This window comes from Balaenoptera musculus, chromosome 1, assembly GCF_009873245.2.
Source record: "Balaenoptera musculus isolate JJ_BM4_2016_0621 chromosome 1, mBalMus1.pri.v3, whole genome shotgun sequence".
Taxonomy (NCBI): domain Eukaryota; kingdom Metazoa; phylum Chordata; class Mammalia; order Artiodactyla; family Balaenopteridae; genus Balaenoptera; species Balaenoptera musculus.
In genome coordinates this window covers 7,282,539-7,298,415 of record NC_045785.1, presented here as the reverse complement: position 1 = coordinate 7,298,415, position 15,877 = coordinate 7,282,539, and the positions used below count along the sequence as shown (strand labels likewise).

General features: G+C 42.2%; 1 protein-coding gene across 4 annotated transcripts in view; it reads left to right on the top strand.

Annotated features, from left to right (window-relative positions):
• CLSTN1 (calsyntenin 1) overlaps window positions 1-15,877 on the top strand; it is a 79,114-nt gene that overhangs the window by 53,261 nt on the left and 9,976 nt on the right. For all 4 annotated transcript variants that reach the window (XM_036846539.1, XM_036846532.1, XM_036846514.1 and 1 more), the window contains 7 exons: window positions 396-591; window positions 1,942-2,150; window positions 5,249-5,398; window positions 5,511-5,696; window positions 8,658-8,906; window positions 9,247-9,368; window positions 14,141-14,303. In XM_036846539.1, coding sequence (XP_036702434.1) covers window positions 396-591; window positions 1,942-2,150; window positions 5,249-5,398; window positions 5,511-5,696; window positions 8,658-8,906; window positions 9,247-9,368; window positions 14,141-14,303 — 1,275 coding nt within the window. The remainder of the gene's footprint in view (window positions 1-395; window positions 592-1,941; window positions 2,151-5,248; window positions 5,399-5,510; window positions 5,697-8,657; window positions 8,907-9,246; window positions 9,369-14,140; window positions 14,304-15,877) is intronic.

Below are 15,877 nucleotides of genomic sequence, written 5' to 3'. Positions count from 1 at the left end.
CAAATCAAAATAGCTGCCCAGCCCTGCCAGGTAGCTGGGCAGTTTCTCCGTGTTATCAGGCCTTGGCTGTTTGCTAATGAAACTACTTTGCCCTGGAGCTCTCTTAAGTACTCCTGTGAAATGCCTGTCTATATTTTTTCTCTTTCTCTCTTTTGTATTCCTGCATGAATGGATGCAAAGTTTAAACAAGTTGCTTGGAAAGCCAGAACATGCTTCTTTTTACTAAAGCCCCGGAACTTACCCCCCGTCCAAGCACAAGTGCCCTTGCTTTGTTCACAGACCCCCTAAACCCCTGGCTGCCAAATTGTTGTTGTTTATTTTCTTTGGGGGAGGAGGGGAGCGTGCCCGGGGTTTGTGTGGCGGAAATTCTAACCCATGCTGTTTTGACTCCCTAGGTGAGATTTGTGGATTTAAAATTCATGGGCAGAATGTCCCCTTTGATGCGGTAGTGGTGGATAAATCCACTGGCGAGGGAATCATTCGCTCAAAAGAGAAACTGGACTGTGAACTCCAGAAAGACTACACATTCACCATCCAGGCCTACGACTGCGGCAAGGGGCCCGATGGGGCCAACGTGAAGAAGTCTCATAAGTAAGTGAGCTGGACAAAGAGCGTGTGTGTGTAAGGAAAGTGGTGACAGTTGCCGCTGCCCCAAGACTTCTTGTTTTTGAAACATGAGGCAGAGGCTAGTTTCCAGTTGTCCCCAGTGAGATTGTAAGCTCTTTGAGGGCAGGTATCCTGTTTACCCTTGTGTATGGCTCCCAGCAAGTGCCTGGCACATAGTAGGTGTTGAATAAATGAACAAATGAGTAATTTTATCCCACCAGATACTCTAGTAAAGAAACTAGGGCCTTACATTGAAAATTCAAAAAGCCTACTTTTTCCCAGAGGAAGATATTTTGTTGTTACGTGTATCTTTTTTTTTCTGTAAATTTAAAGGGCATGAAACGCTTTTGAGCTGGTGGAAGAAAGCTGACTTCTGCACCCCATCCTGGGTGTGTTCACATCGTTCCTGCCAGTTGAGAACTACTGGTGTAACGGAGAACATTGAACAAGACTTGGATTTAGCCTTTTTCTAGTCTTTTCTCCGCCACTTACTAGCCCTTCGACATTAGGCAAATTTAATTTTGTCGTGTCTCAGTTTCTCCTTAGTGTGTTGGCTAAGGAAGGAGGATACATAGGTGAGGTGAGGTCGCGTAACCCATTGTGAGGGTCAGGACGGATGGGTAGCTTTGGGGTGTGGAGGGCCTTGGTGAACAGTGCGAGTGCTGCATGCCATTGAATCATGCCTCATCCTTTTTACAAAATGTGATATTATCATTTTCCTTGAAAAAGACCTCATTTCAGTCAGGGACCTCGTCTGATTCAGAAACGTGCCCTGGTCAGTAGCACATGAGACTGACAGTTTTCTGTTTGTAGCCTGGTCTGATGATGCCCTAGTTTTCTTGTGCCCAGGCTGGGGAGATGGAACATGGAACCAGGAAGGGCAAGTAGAGGTCCTTCATTTGTTGGGTCAGCAGTGGATGCCATCCCAGCAGTGGGTTCCTGATGGTCTCTATTCCTTAGAAGCAGGGCAGAACTTGCCTTAATGCTTATCATTTCCCATCTTCTATCTGTACTTCTTAACCCTTCTTCCTAATTTTTTTCTGGATTTTGCAACAAAATATTTTTAACTATTTGATTGGAGAGCAAACAGATGTCTGATATAGTTTTATCTCCCTTCTGCCAGCCCTGCCACACATTGTCAAGAAAATCCCAAGTCTCTTATTTCCTATTACTGCCTTTTTACCAGCTCTCTCACTCACTAGGACTTGGAAGAATCAACCAGATTCTTATTTTAACTTTAAAAGTTAAAGGAAATTTAAGAATAGGGCGGAATTTTATTCTTGGGGTAAAAAAACAAGCAAAACACACAGCCTTTCCCCTCCCCGCTTCTTCCAGAGCAACTGTCCATATTCAGGTGAATGACGTGAACGAATATGCACCTGTGTTCAAGGAGAAGTCCTACAAAGCCACGGTGGTAGAGGGGAAGCAGTATGACAGCGTCCTGAGGGTGGAGGCGGCGGACGCAGACTGCTCGCCCCAGTTCAGCCAGATTTGCAGCTATGAAATCGTCACCCCGGATGTGCCATTCGCTGTCGACAAAGATGGTGAGCACCCAGGAGCGTTCTTTCCTCACTGCGGGGGAGATGGGGTAGGCAGCCCCTCTATGCCAGTCGGCTTCAAACCCAAACTTTGTCTGCACTTCGGTGAAACTCACAGTTAGTCCGTTCAGGCTGCTCTAACAAAATACCATAAACTTGGGGAGCCAAACAGCGGACACTTAACTTTTCACAGTTCTGGAGGCTGAGAAGTCCACGATCAAGGTGCCGAACGTCGATGAGGACCTGCTTCTTGCTGTGTCCTCTCGTGGCAGGGAGAAAGCTCTAGTCTCTTTCTCTTGTAAGGACACTAGGCCCGTCATGAGGGCTCCACCCTCATGACCTCGTCTAAACCTCACCACCTCCCAGAGGCCCCACCTCCTACTACCATCACATTGAGAGTCAAGAGTTCAACATAAGAATCTGGGGGGACACACACATTCAGTCCATAGCAAGACCTAACTTGGTGTGTCTGTCTCACATTTAAGTTTTTTTGTTTTTTAATTAAAGTGTAGTTGATTTACAGTGTTGTGTTAGTTTCAGGCGTACTGCAAAGTGATTCAGTTTTATATATATATATATATTTTTTTTTAGATTCTTTTCCCTTATATGTTATTACAAAATATTGACTATAGTTCCCTGTGCTATACAGTAGGTCTTTGTTGGTTATCTATTTTTTTTAAAACTTTTTTTTTTGAATTAATTTATTTATTTTTGGCTACGTTGGGTCTTCGTAGTTGCTCACAGGCTTTCTCTAGTTGCGGTGAGCAGGGGCTACTCTTCGTTGCGGTGCGCGGCCTTCTCGTTGCAGTGGCTTCTCTTGTTGTGGAGCACGGGCTCTAGGCGCACAGGCTTCAGTAGTTGTGGCACGTGGGCTCAGTGGTTGTGGCTCATGGGCTCTAGAGCGCAGGCTCAGTAGTTGTGGCGCATGGGCTTAGTTGCTCCGTGGCACGTGGGATGTTCCCGGACCAGGGCTTGAACCCTTGCCCCCTGCACTGGCAGGCTGATTCTTAACCACTGCGCCACCAGGGAGGCCCTATTTTATATATAGTAGTATGTGTATGTTTATCCCAATCTCCTAATTTATTTCCCCCCCTTCCCCTTTGGTAACCATAAGTTTGTTTTCTATGTCTATGGGTCTATTTCTGTTTTGTATGTAAGCTCATTTGTATAATTTTTTTTAAACATTCCACATTTAAGGGATATCATGATGTTTGTCTTTCTCTGTCTGGCTTACTTCACTTAGTATGATAACTGCTAGGTCCATCCATGTTGCTGCAAATGGCATTATTTCATTCTTTTTTATGGCTGAATAATATTCCATTGTACACATATACCACATCTTTATCCATTCATCTGTCGATGGACATTTAGGTTGCTTCCATGTCCTGGCTATTGTAAACAGTGTTGCAATGAACATTGGGGTGCACTGTATCTTTTTGAATTGTGGTTTTCTCCAGATATATGCCTAGGAGTGGGATTGCTGGATCATATGGTAGCTCTATTTTTAGTTTTTTAAGGACCCTCCATACTGTTCTTCATAGTGGCTGCACCAATTTACATTCCCAGCAACAGTGTAGGAGGGTTCCCTTTTCTCCACACCCTCTCCAGCATTTATTATTTGTAGACTTTTTGATGATGGCCATTCTGACTGATGTGAGGTGATACCTCATTGTAGTTTTGATTTCCATTTCTCTAATAATTAGCGATGTTAAGCATCTTTTCATGCATGTACCTTTTGGCCATCTATATCTGGAGAAATGTCTATTTAGGTCACGTTTAAGTTTTTACTCTGTCCCCTGAAAGCCTCTTTTCTGGCACCAAATCTTGTGTTCTCTTATAGGGTGATCCTCTTTTTCCTTTCCCACCAAAATCTAATAAAAATCCCCCACCTAAGGTGTTTTTATTTTTTTATCTCCCTACCTTTCAGTCAGCGTGCGTCCGAATGAGACTGCCTCTTGGTCAGTTTCGTTTTCTGTTCTCCATCAGATTTGACTTTTCTGCCTCGTCTTGAAGATGAAGGTTGATACCTCGCTGCCAGACACCCCGCCATCCTTAGTAATTGACTAGAATTAACTTATTCTGGAGCACAGCTTCTTTATTAGGTTATGGCTTCTTGATGATGCCATGGTGTCTCCATTGTTAATGCATAGTCCAGAATCTTCGATGAAATGATGGACATCGCAAACACTTTGCAGACATTTGCACTCATGTTCAAAAAGCAGGCTTCTGTTCTACTGGCTGAGGGTAGGAAATCTCTCTCTAACAAAGTAAATCTTTTAGCAAGAAGTATTTAATGCAGCTCCATCTTGTATTTTTATAAATTTATTTATTTGTTTTTATTTTTGGCTGTGTTGGGTCTTCGTTGCTGTGCGCGGGCTTTCTCTAGTTGCGGCGAGCAGGGGCTACTCTTCATTGCGGTGCGCAGGTTTCTCATTGCAGTGGCTTCTCTTGTTGCGGAGCATGGGCTCTAGGTGCACAGGCTTCGGTAGTTGTGGCACGTGGGCGTTAGAGCGCAGGCTTAGCAGTTGTGGCGCACGGGCTTAGTTGCTGCGCGGCACGTGGGATCTTCCCGGACCAGGGCTCGAACCTGTGTCCCCTGCATCGGCAGGCGGATTCTTAACCACTGTGCCACCAGGGAAGCCCTCCATCTTGTATTTAATATTTGAAATACTTGAATTATTTTGTCTCTTTTATTCTCTTACATGTTAACTCTTAAATCTTAAATATAAAACCAAATACAACTATAAGAATAAATGGAGGCTGAATTCTGTAGACTCATTCCTCTGCTTAAACAATCCTTCAAGGTGGATTTAGTGTGTGTTCAAGCTCAGGAAAGCATGAATGTTAATTATCTCAAGCATCAGTTTATTTCTATGTCAGTGTTTCCAGGGCTGAAAGCATGTGCATTTTGTGTTTCAGCATAGGACGACAGAAGTCAAAAACAGTGGGTTTGAAAATAATCGGGAAAATATATATATGTATCTGAATCACTTTGCTGTACACCTGAAACTGACACAATCAACTATACGTCAATTTAAAAAAAAAAGTCAGAAGAGAGAAGCAGAATGGGTTTGGGTTCTCACTGTTGTTTTTCCTCCTGGCAGGTTATATAAAAAACACAGAGAAGCTGAGCTACAGGAAAGCACAGCAGTACAAGCTGACAGTCACGGCCTACGACTGCGGGAAGAAGAGGGCAACAGAAGATGTTTTGGTGAAGATCAGCATCAAGCCCACCTGCACCCCTGGGTGGCAAGGTGAGCCGCACTGTCTCTCTGCTGCTATCACACCTGCTCTGAAAACTTGTTCACCACGGAGACCTAACAGGAGTTTTCTTCCCCCCCACCGCCCATGTGTGGGCCCACACAGGATGGAACAACAGGGTCGAGTACGAGCCTGGCACCGGTGCTTTGGCGCTCTTCCCAAACGTCCACCTGGAGACATGTGACGAATCGGTGGCCTCAGTGCAGGTGACGGTGGAGCTGGAGACCAGCCACATAGGGAAGGGCTGTGACCGCGACACCTACTCCGAGAAGTCCCTTCACCGGCTCTGTGGTAAGGAGGCGAGAGAGGGACCCTGAACCCCCTAGAAGTCTGTTCAGAAGTGTGTGTGTGTGTTTGTGGGTGTCTGTGCATTTTAAGAACCACTGATTTGAAGCAAGTATTTCTCTAACGTGCATTGAGAATCATCAAAATAGGCATTCTATAAGTGGAGTGAGCTTTAAATGAAATGAGACGTTTATGTAAGGACTGAAGGAAAAAAAAAGCTATAGGTAATGCAATAGCTTTTGGCAAACGTGAAGTAGAAAATGAAAACTAAGGAAACCTGCATCGAATTTATAGTCTTTATGTCCCACAAACAATGTGTGGAGCAGCTGAGAGACAGAATGATCGCAAATCTGACCCAAGGCTAGTTCTCCATCTTCACCGTCAGTTTGGATATTTTTCTGGTTTGTCTGAATGAGGTAAAGGTGAGGTATGGATGTCTCTCGGGGAAAATGCTGAGGAGGAATGTTCCACTTGGCCGGTGGTAAAACACCAGTAACTTCAGTGGCCTCTTGATGCTTGGAAGGGCCTTTTGTAGGGAGCATTTTCCAGTACTCATCTGTCTTTTCACTAAGTGATAACGACAGTTAGATTTAGGCAACCAGTTTTCTTTCATAATTGGAAATTGTCATATGAAGAATAAGCAAAAGAGAAAAAGTATATTCTCTGCTGGCTCGTCCTGATTCTGAATCCAAATATTCATAATCATGTACCTAAATGTATGTAAGTAAAGAGGTCTGGAATATTTTCTATTTTATACTATGTAAGTATAGTGTAAAAAACGTACTTTCTCATAATGCCATTATTTTTTATGGTATTAAATGAACATTCTCTCAGCAGAACAGTTTGAAGGTAGAAAGAATTTTCTATTTGAGTGCTTACTGTACGCTAGGTCCTTCCACATGTGTTATTTCATTTAATCTTCCCATCAGGCCTACAAAGGTGGTAACATTGGCCTCGTCTTTACAGAAGAATTAGTGGAGACCGAGGGAGGCTGAGTCGCTTGCCCAAGGTCACACTTTTAGGAAGTGGCCGAGCTGGGATTTGGACCAAGATCATATGATACTCAAAAGACCAGGCTGTCCCAGCCAAGTCATGCTGCTGCTAGGAATAGAGAAGTCAAGGGCCCAGTGGCTGTGAAAGGTTGCAGAATCCTCTGTGGATGAATTTAAAAGAAAATCGAGCCTGGCAATGTGTAACAAAAGTTGTGAAAATGTTTCATGTTCTTTGGCTTAGTATCCCATTTCTAGGAATTTATCCTAAGGGAATAATCATGGAGACACACTGAAGTCCTCATCAAGGCAAGGTTTGTCACAGAGAAAAAATAGGGACAACTCCGTGTGCATAGGACAGATCAGTTAAATATATCACAGCACAAATTCTATACAATGAAATGCTATTCAGACATTTTAAATTATGCTGTAAAGAATATCACTGGGAATATATGTAGGTATGTACATAGCAGGACTCCATTTTTTTTTTTATAAATGGAAGTGTGCCCTCTAGTAGACTGGGATTTGGGCTTTTTTTTTTTTTTTTTAAACCTATGGGTTTCTGCTTACTTTTTTTTTTTTTTTTTTTGATTTATTTATTGATTGATTGATTGCTATGTTGGGTCTTCGTTTCTGTGCTAGGGCTTTCTCTAGTTGCGGCAAGCGGGGGCCACTCTTCATCGCGGTGCGCGGGCCTCTCACTATCGTGGCCTCTCTTGTTGTGGAGCACAGGCTTCAGACGCGCAGGCTCAGTAGTTGTGGCTCACGGGCCTAGTTGCTCCGCGGCATGTGGGATCTTCCCAGACCAGGGCTCGAACCCGTGTCCCCTGCATTAGCAGGCAGATTCTCAACCACTGCACCACCAGGGAAGCCCAGGACTCCATTTTTATAATATATTCATATTATACATATTTTATAACATATATTCATACATATTATACATATTTTAATAATATGTGTACATTCATAAAGAAAGGACTGGAAGTGTTTATACCCAGATGTTAATAGTGGATATATTGGGGTGGGATCACAAGTAATGCTTCTTTTTTTTTCCTCTTTTCTTTATTTTTTTATTGAAGTATAGTTGCTGTACAACATAGTGATTCACAGTTTTTAAAGGTTATACTCCTCTTTTTTTCTTCCTTTAAAAAAAAATCCATAGTTATTATTTATGAATCTTTTTAATAATAAAAACCCTTATTTTTGAGGAGAAGTAAACTGGAACTAGCAAACTGTATAACCATTAAGATAAAAGCGGTGCCTTAATACATGCACCCCAGTGTTCATAGCAGCTCTGTTTACAATAACCAAGACATGGAAGTCACCTAAGTGTCCATTGACATATGAATGGGTAAAGAAGATATGTATATATAATGTGTGTGTATATATGTATACACACGCACACACACACACACAGTGGAATATTACTCAGCCATAAAAAAGAATGAGATATTGCCATTTGCAGCAACATGGGTGGACCTAGAGATTGTCATATTAAGTGAAGTAAGTCAGACAAAGACACATATCATATGCTATCACTTATATGTGGAATCTAAAAAAAATTATACAAATGAACTTATTTATAAAACAGAAATAGACTCACAGACACAGAAAACAAACTTATGGTTACCAAAGGGGGGGAGGGAGAGATAAATTAGGACTTTGGGATAAATATATACACACTACCCTATATAAAATAGATAAACAAGGACCTACTGTATAGCACAGGGAACTATACTCAATATCTTGTACTAACCTATAACAGAAGAGAATGTAAAAAAAAGAATACATGTATTTATATATGTATGTATAGCTGAATCACTTTGCTGTACACCTGAAACTAACACAACATTGTAAATCAACTCTAGTTCAATTAAAAAAACAAACAAACAAAGACAGTACCTTAGTGTGGCTTTGAAATGCTTATCCCTTTTGAGTTCGTCGCATGATGCCTAGTGAGCGTCTCCATGTTGCTTAGGCGCTGCGTCTGGCACAGCTGAGCTGCTCCCTTCCCCGGGCGGCTCCTTGAACTGGACCATCGGCCTCCCCACTGACAATGGCCACGACAGCGACCAGGTCTTCGAGTTCAATGGCACTCAAGGGGTGAGGGTCCCAGATGGCATCGTTTCCGTCAACCCCACGGAGCCTTTTACGATCTCTGTGTGGATGAGGCACGGGCCGTTTGGCAGGAAGAAGGAGACAGTCCTTTGCAGCTCAGACAAAACAGGTGGGTGAACTTCGCTGTAAGGGGCGCCCGCTGCAGTGGTGCCTGGAGGTGGGCACCTTATTCTAACCCTAAAGGCTCCCACACGCTCTTGGTGACACACGTTGTTCTGTGCTCAAGACACTGCGCTGGTCTCTGGGCGTTTGTTAGCTTTACTCAGTGGATTGGGCCCCTCTTCTCAGTAAAGGCCAAGCGTATTTTTTCCTAAACCCTGCCTTGGCCCACCATGGAGAGTTCATCCATGCTGATAAAAACTGTGTCTTCAAGATCCATTGAAGAAATAGCTTTTATTTCTCCTTTGGGTCTTAAGTCGGCAGTTTACTAGTAGAATTACTCTTCGCAGATATGAACCGACACCATTATTCACTCTATGTCCACGGCTGCCGGCTTATTTTCCTCCTCCGTCAGGATCCTTCAGAAGAGAAGAAATACAAACCTGCAGAATTCCACTGGAAGTTGAATCAGGTGAGCGCATGGAAAACTCACTGCTATGGATGTTTTTCAGAGAGATTAAATGGGCATTGCGACCGTGAACAGGACCGGCTGTTTATGGGCAGGGTTTATTTAAGATTTTATGATTTCTGTGTCTGTGGGTAATAGGACAGCAAATTAAATCCACTGAACTCCCTTTTACTGAAAGCCTAAGTTTGTTTTTTTACATGTACGTGTTTTATACATAAAATACTAATACAGGCGTACCTCATTTTATTGCACTTCACAGATATTGCAGTTTTTATAAATTGAAGGCTTGTGGCAACCCTGCATTGTCAGATAATGTTAGCATTTTTTAGCAGTATTTTTTTTTTCTTTTTTCACACACACACACTGTATTTTATTTTTACAAGAGAGCAGTATTTTTTAATTAAGGTATGCACACTTATTTTTTAGACATAATGCAGTTGCACACTTAATAGACCACAGTATAGTGTAAACATAAATTTATATGCACTGGGAAACCAAAATAAATTCGTAAGACTCGCTTTATTGTGATACTCGATTTATTGGTGTGGTCTGGAACCAAACCTGTGATATCTCCAAGGTGTGCCTGTATAAAGAAATGATATGTTTTAAATCCCAAATATCGTGTTATAACTTACTGAGATAAGCAGTACTTGCTTAAAAATTGGGATTGAGGTCCTTGTATTTGTTTATTATTTAAGGCCTTGGCTCCCCAGTTGTGCCAAGGACCCTGGGTGCCTCAGCAAATTCGGGGGTGTGATGGGATATTTTAAATATTCAAGGAACCAGCAATCTTGACATCTTTCAGACATCACATGAACTATTAGCTCGTGGGAATTTATAGTTTCAACATTAGAGCACATTATACTTCTTGTGATGATGTCATATCTTTGCAAAGCTGATTTCCTAACAGTTGCTGTGATAAAAATCAAGTGTCATGTGCAAAGATTCAGTGTGTTACAGGAAATGAGGAGATGCTGTAAACTGAGAAAGCCTTTTCATTAAAATCACAGCAGGTCGTTTCCTCTTGTGATTTAGAGTTGGAACAAGAAGGAAACCTGAGCTTAATTTATTTGCCTCATGGAGTTTGTGGATAAGAGCTGACATAGTGTTATATGTGCCTGTAGTTGGTAAAATATAACATTGTCTGAAACAGTTGCAAGATAGATAGATACATAAGAGCACATATGAGAAAGGAAAAAAGTATGTGATGGTGGAAAGATGAAGTGACTGTCCAGTTGGCAGTGTTCATCTCTTACTGTTGTAATTTTTATTTACATAGATCATTTCTTTCTCGGAAACTTTTGTCATCAGTTTTTTCAAGAAACTAAGAAAGGTATCATCCAGAAAAAAATTTTGCAATGTAGGTAGACATTTTAGGTATAGTTCTGTTTTAGTAACCACAGTCTACATTCATATATTCAGTTTCTTCTGATTACATGTTTTAGAAACTTTATCGTGGAAAATTTCACACATAGGTAAAAGTGGACAGATGAGTGTAAGGAACAACTCCACACACTCTGGCTTCAGTAATTATCAGCTCTTGGTCAACCTTGTTTCATTGTTACCTCCACTATTAATAATTTTTTGTTCAAATTGTCTCATAGATGTTTTCTTGTTTACAAATTTGTTTGTTTGAATCAGGATCCAAATAAGGGGCCATACGCTGGGATTGGCTGATAGACCTTTTGAGTTTATTTTAATCTGTAGACTTTCCTCTTCTCTCTTGGAATTTCTTTGGTGACAAAACACGCTCCTGTCTCTTCCTTATACCCTGTAAATTGGGACAGGGCTCTAAAGGCTTGATCAGAATGGGGTTTGTATATTTCTGATCTGTTTAAGCTCCGTCGGGTTGTTTCTCTTTGTGATTTAAGCAGCCGTCAGTGGTCAGTGTCACCACCCTTGTGGCACTTGATTTCTGGTCACTTGGGTCATAGGAAGTGTGTTCTCAGGAAGGGCTCATGGGAACAGTTAATTCCTGAGTTCTTACATGTTGTTTTAATAGTTTGTCTGTGGCCTTTATACTGAAGGTCACTTTGGCTGGATATAACATCTCTGGCTCCAATGTAAGATTTCCAAGAACAGAAAATCTGTTTCTCCATTGAGTTCTGATGTAAAATGTTGCTGTTAAAACCTGACAACAACCTGACTTTCTTTCCTTTATAAAACACTCAGTCTTTTTGTTTGGATGACCATGGGATGTGTTTTTTTTTCTTTTTCCTTCTTTTTTTTAAGGTCATTTAATTTTACGAATATGTCTTGGTTGTTTTAGGTCTGTTTTCCCAAATATGTGGTATGCCTTTTAGTATCTAGTTTCAGACATTTTGGTATTTCAGGAAAGTTTTTGTTATAGTTTTTAGTATTCTCTTCTATTGCTTTGGTTTTCCTCTCTGGGGCTCCTCTTATCTTTTGTTGATATTCTTTACCCATTTTCTGTATCTTTCCCTTTTGTTTAAATCATTCCTGTGCTTTGTCACCTCATTTCTGAGTTGCTCTAATTACAAACTATGTTCTTCTGTTTTGTCATTTTCCTCATGTCTTTTAGCGTGTTTTGAAATAACAGATTATCATTTTCATCTCTTTGGTTAGGTATGTCTTTCAGGTATGGTTTCATTCTCTGAAGGGAGGTTATTCCCTTTGGTTGTCGTGTTTTTTTTCTTTTAAAAACTTTTTGGGATTGAGTCGTGATCATTTTTCCCTCCTCAGTTTTACATGAAATTAGCTTTCCTACACTTTGAAAAGCATGACTTTTTTTTTTTTTTTTTTCCCTAGCTTTAGGGTTTGATCTGTCCCTTCTGTTGTTTTCAATAAAGTATTTTTTTAAAAATGTGGCTTCACACGCTCTGGTATCACCTGGATCAGAAGCCCTGTTGCTTCGCTCCACCCGCCTTGTTTCAGCATTCGTGTAGTCACTTAGTCACCAGTATTGTCGTGGGTGTTGTCTGTGGTTTGGGGTTTTGCTACCCTAATCACCGTGTTTTCAAGGAAATTAAAAAATTATACTAATTCTCCTACTCTCTTCTCAGAATATGCTCATGGTATTTCCCAAGAAACCTGTACTATTTTAAAAACGGGGTGTAATATAAATTACTTTCTGAAGCAGCATATATTACAGAACTTGTTTTAAATAAAGAAACTAAAATTAAGATCTTATCTGTCTCAAAAGTGAGTTACTGTGCAATTTCTTTATTTAGAAATCTGTGATTATACACACATACATTATGCATATATAATAAACATATATACAATATGAGAGATTTTAATTGTTTCCTCAGACTTATCAAGAGCAGCTGCTTTTCTTTTGGGGGTAATCTTTGGTAATTTCTTCATTTATTTTGATGTTTCTGGTCTGTTTTAGCTCTTGATTTCTCCTTGGTTCAGTTTCTTAGAATTTAAAGGTAAATTGGGCAAGCTTTTTATTTATTTATTTATTTATTTATTTATTTATTTATTTATTTATTATTTCTAAATATTTATTTTTGGCTACATCGGGTCTTAGTTGTGGCACGCGGGCTATTCGTTGCGGCACATGGGCTTCTCTCTAGTTGTGACGCAGGGGCTTCTTTCTAGTTGCGGTGTGTGGGCTCAGTAGTTGTGGTGTGCGGGCTTAGTTGCCCTGCTGCATGTGGGATCTTAGTTCCCCAACCAGGGATCAAACTCATGTCCCCTGCATTGGAAGGCAGATTTCTTAACCACTGGACCACACAGGGAAGTCCCTGGGCAGGCTTTTTAAAAATACAGTTTTAGAAATTTCATCCCATAGCATCTCCTTCTCCGCCTGTCCCTGTTCTTGCATGTACGCCTCTTCCTCTAAAGCCAGAAATCAGGGAATGCCAGACCAGCCAGGCCTTGGAGACCGCAGACCAGCACCCCACGTGACAACAGGGGAGATATTGGGGAGCTGGTCCTCCATGATAGGAGAGGAGCTCAGTTGAATTTGGCCATCTGAGCTGTATGTTCGTATTTATTTAGACCAGCACCTTTGAACCGAAAAAGAAAACACATGTGCTGTAGTGGGCCTCGTTCAGAAACTGGAGGCATTTTTCATTTTTTAAAAAAAATTTATTTATTTATTTATTTTTGGCTCTGTTGGGTCTTCGTTGCTGCACACGGGCTTTCTCTAGTTGCGGCAAGCAGGGGCTACTCTTCGTTGTGGTGCGTGGGCTTCTCTTGTTGCGGAGCACGGGCTCTAGGTGCGCTGGCTTCAGTAGTTGCAGCACGTGGGCTCAGTAGTTGTGGCTCACGGGCTCTAGGGCGCAGGCTTAGTAGTTGTGGCACACGGGCTTAGTTGCTCCGTGGCATGTGGGATCTTTCTGGACCAGGGCTCGAACCCGTGGCCCCTGCATTGGCAGGCGGATTCTTAACCACTGCGCCACCAGGGAAGTGCCACATTTTTCATTTTGATCCGGAAAAGGAATGGCCAGCCCCCTGGGTGGTGTCCATACTGCCGATACTAGAATTTCCTGGTGTCATGCTCTTGGCAGAAGGGAATCGGGCAGCTCCCTGCCTGGGGTCCTGTCACATGACGAATGAGTAGCGCCCCCAAGTCTGAAGTGTCCTAGAGATGGTAGTGTCACCTTGACCTTTTGGGGTGAGATGCGGTGGGATGAGACGTATTTTGTTGTTGTCATTTTAAGTCTTTTCCTTTTTAAGAAGACAGAGGTTCATTCTGGGTGACTTGTTCTCGTGTCCAGTTGTATCCCTCTCATGGCTGCGTCTTTGGGTGAGCGGGAAGGTGGACATTTCACACTTAACCACCCACCCCCTTGGCCTCGTAGGTCTGTGACGAGGAATGGCATCACTATGTCCTCAACGTGGAAATCCCCAACGTGACTCTTTATGTGGACGGCGTCTCTCACGAGCCCTTCTCTGTGACCGAAGACTATCCGCTTCATGCATCCAAGATCGAAACCCAGCTCATGGTTGGAGCTTGCTGGCAAGGTAACGGTCATCGGCACCCCGTTCCCTCCAGGCTTTGAGAATTCAGTGCTTCTTCTCTGCTCTGTTGGTGGAAACAGGCTGCTCTCAGCGTCTCACATCCCTTACTGTCCTCTCCTTTCTCTTTTCGTTTCTTTGCCCGGTGTAGCCTTTCTGGGGGGCACGGCTGCTGCCAGGCTCCAGGAGGGCTCTATTTACGATGCTTGATGAAGGCGTTAAAGGATGGGAACTCCTTTCCTGGGGGTCCAGGAGGAGGTATGCAGAGGGAGAGTGTCATTGAGGGCCTTGTTTATAAATTATTTATAAATTAACCTGTTCGTTGGAAAGTTTACAAAAACAGAGAGGCAACCATCAGGCACAGACATGTGAGTTGCTTCGGCCAGGAGGGCTCGTCAGAGTGATTAGCACTTGATAACCTGGCGGGAGCACCTTCAGTGAGGATTGGGGGAGAGTCCGTGGGCGTCTCTGCTGGAAGACCAGCACGGGATGTGATGACAGCCACCAGCAAGACGATACCTTTTATTCTTGTTTTCTGAGTGGCAGGCTGTGTGCCAGTGGCTTCACATGCATTATCTCATTAATCCTAATAATATATTTGCAGGGCAGAAGCTCTTTTTATCCCTATTTCAAAGCTGAAAAACCGGGGCTCAGAGAAGTAGTGAGCTGTGTCACCAGCTGGTTACGTGGTGCTAGGATTTGAACCGCTGGAGCCAGTGCACTCAGGCCCAGCGTTCTGACCCACCAAACCAGGGGTGCTAACCTTTTCTGTGCCACGGAGTCCTTTGGTGGTCTGTGAAGCCTATGGACCTTTCTCAGGATAATTTTTTATTAGTCTGTAAAACAAAATAAAATACATAGGATTTCAAAGGCGACCAATTAAACTGAAATACAGTTATCAAAGTACTAAAAGGATAAATTTGTAAAGTAGTAACACCTGTGCCGCTTTATTAACTCATGAAGATCAGGCACCTCCATTAACTGCCAGGAGTCAGAGCAGGAGGGGCTTTGTAACCATGCTGTGTATCTACAACAGAGCAGCTGGTAGGACATGATATCTCTCGGCACAGTCATAGTTTTTTCTGATATTCCTGTGATTTGTAGCTGACGTTTATAACCAAGGGGAAAACTAAATTTTAGAAGTTAGTAAAAATTAAGCATGTGATTTTTCCCAGACCCATTGGTCTGCTCTCAAGGTTCATGGGCCCCCCCTCCAACTTTGCCCCTGGCTCTGTGTTGTCACTTCAGGGTGTCATCATCCCTACATGTACCTGCTAAATAGGCCTTCTTTTTCCTTCCCTTTGGAAACGTTGTACCTTGAGTTAGGTTAGAAATTTATGAAAGAGCCTAACTGCCAAGACAGCTTTGCTGCTTTTAGGAGAATTTGAATTTTGTAATTTTCCTGCAGATCCTTTCAGGTGAAAAAGAATAAGACAGTATTTCACGGTGAACTTCTTCAGCAAATTCCCAGATTTATTACTGGTGACAATCCATCTGTGAGAAAGTAGAACGTGAGACCAAGGAATGAGGAATAAATTATTAGAAAGTTTTTAGTTGTTACCCTTAAAATTTCAGGAAGT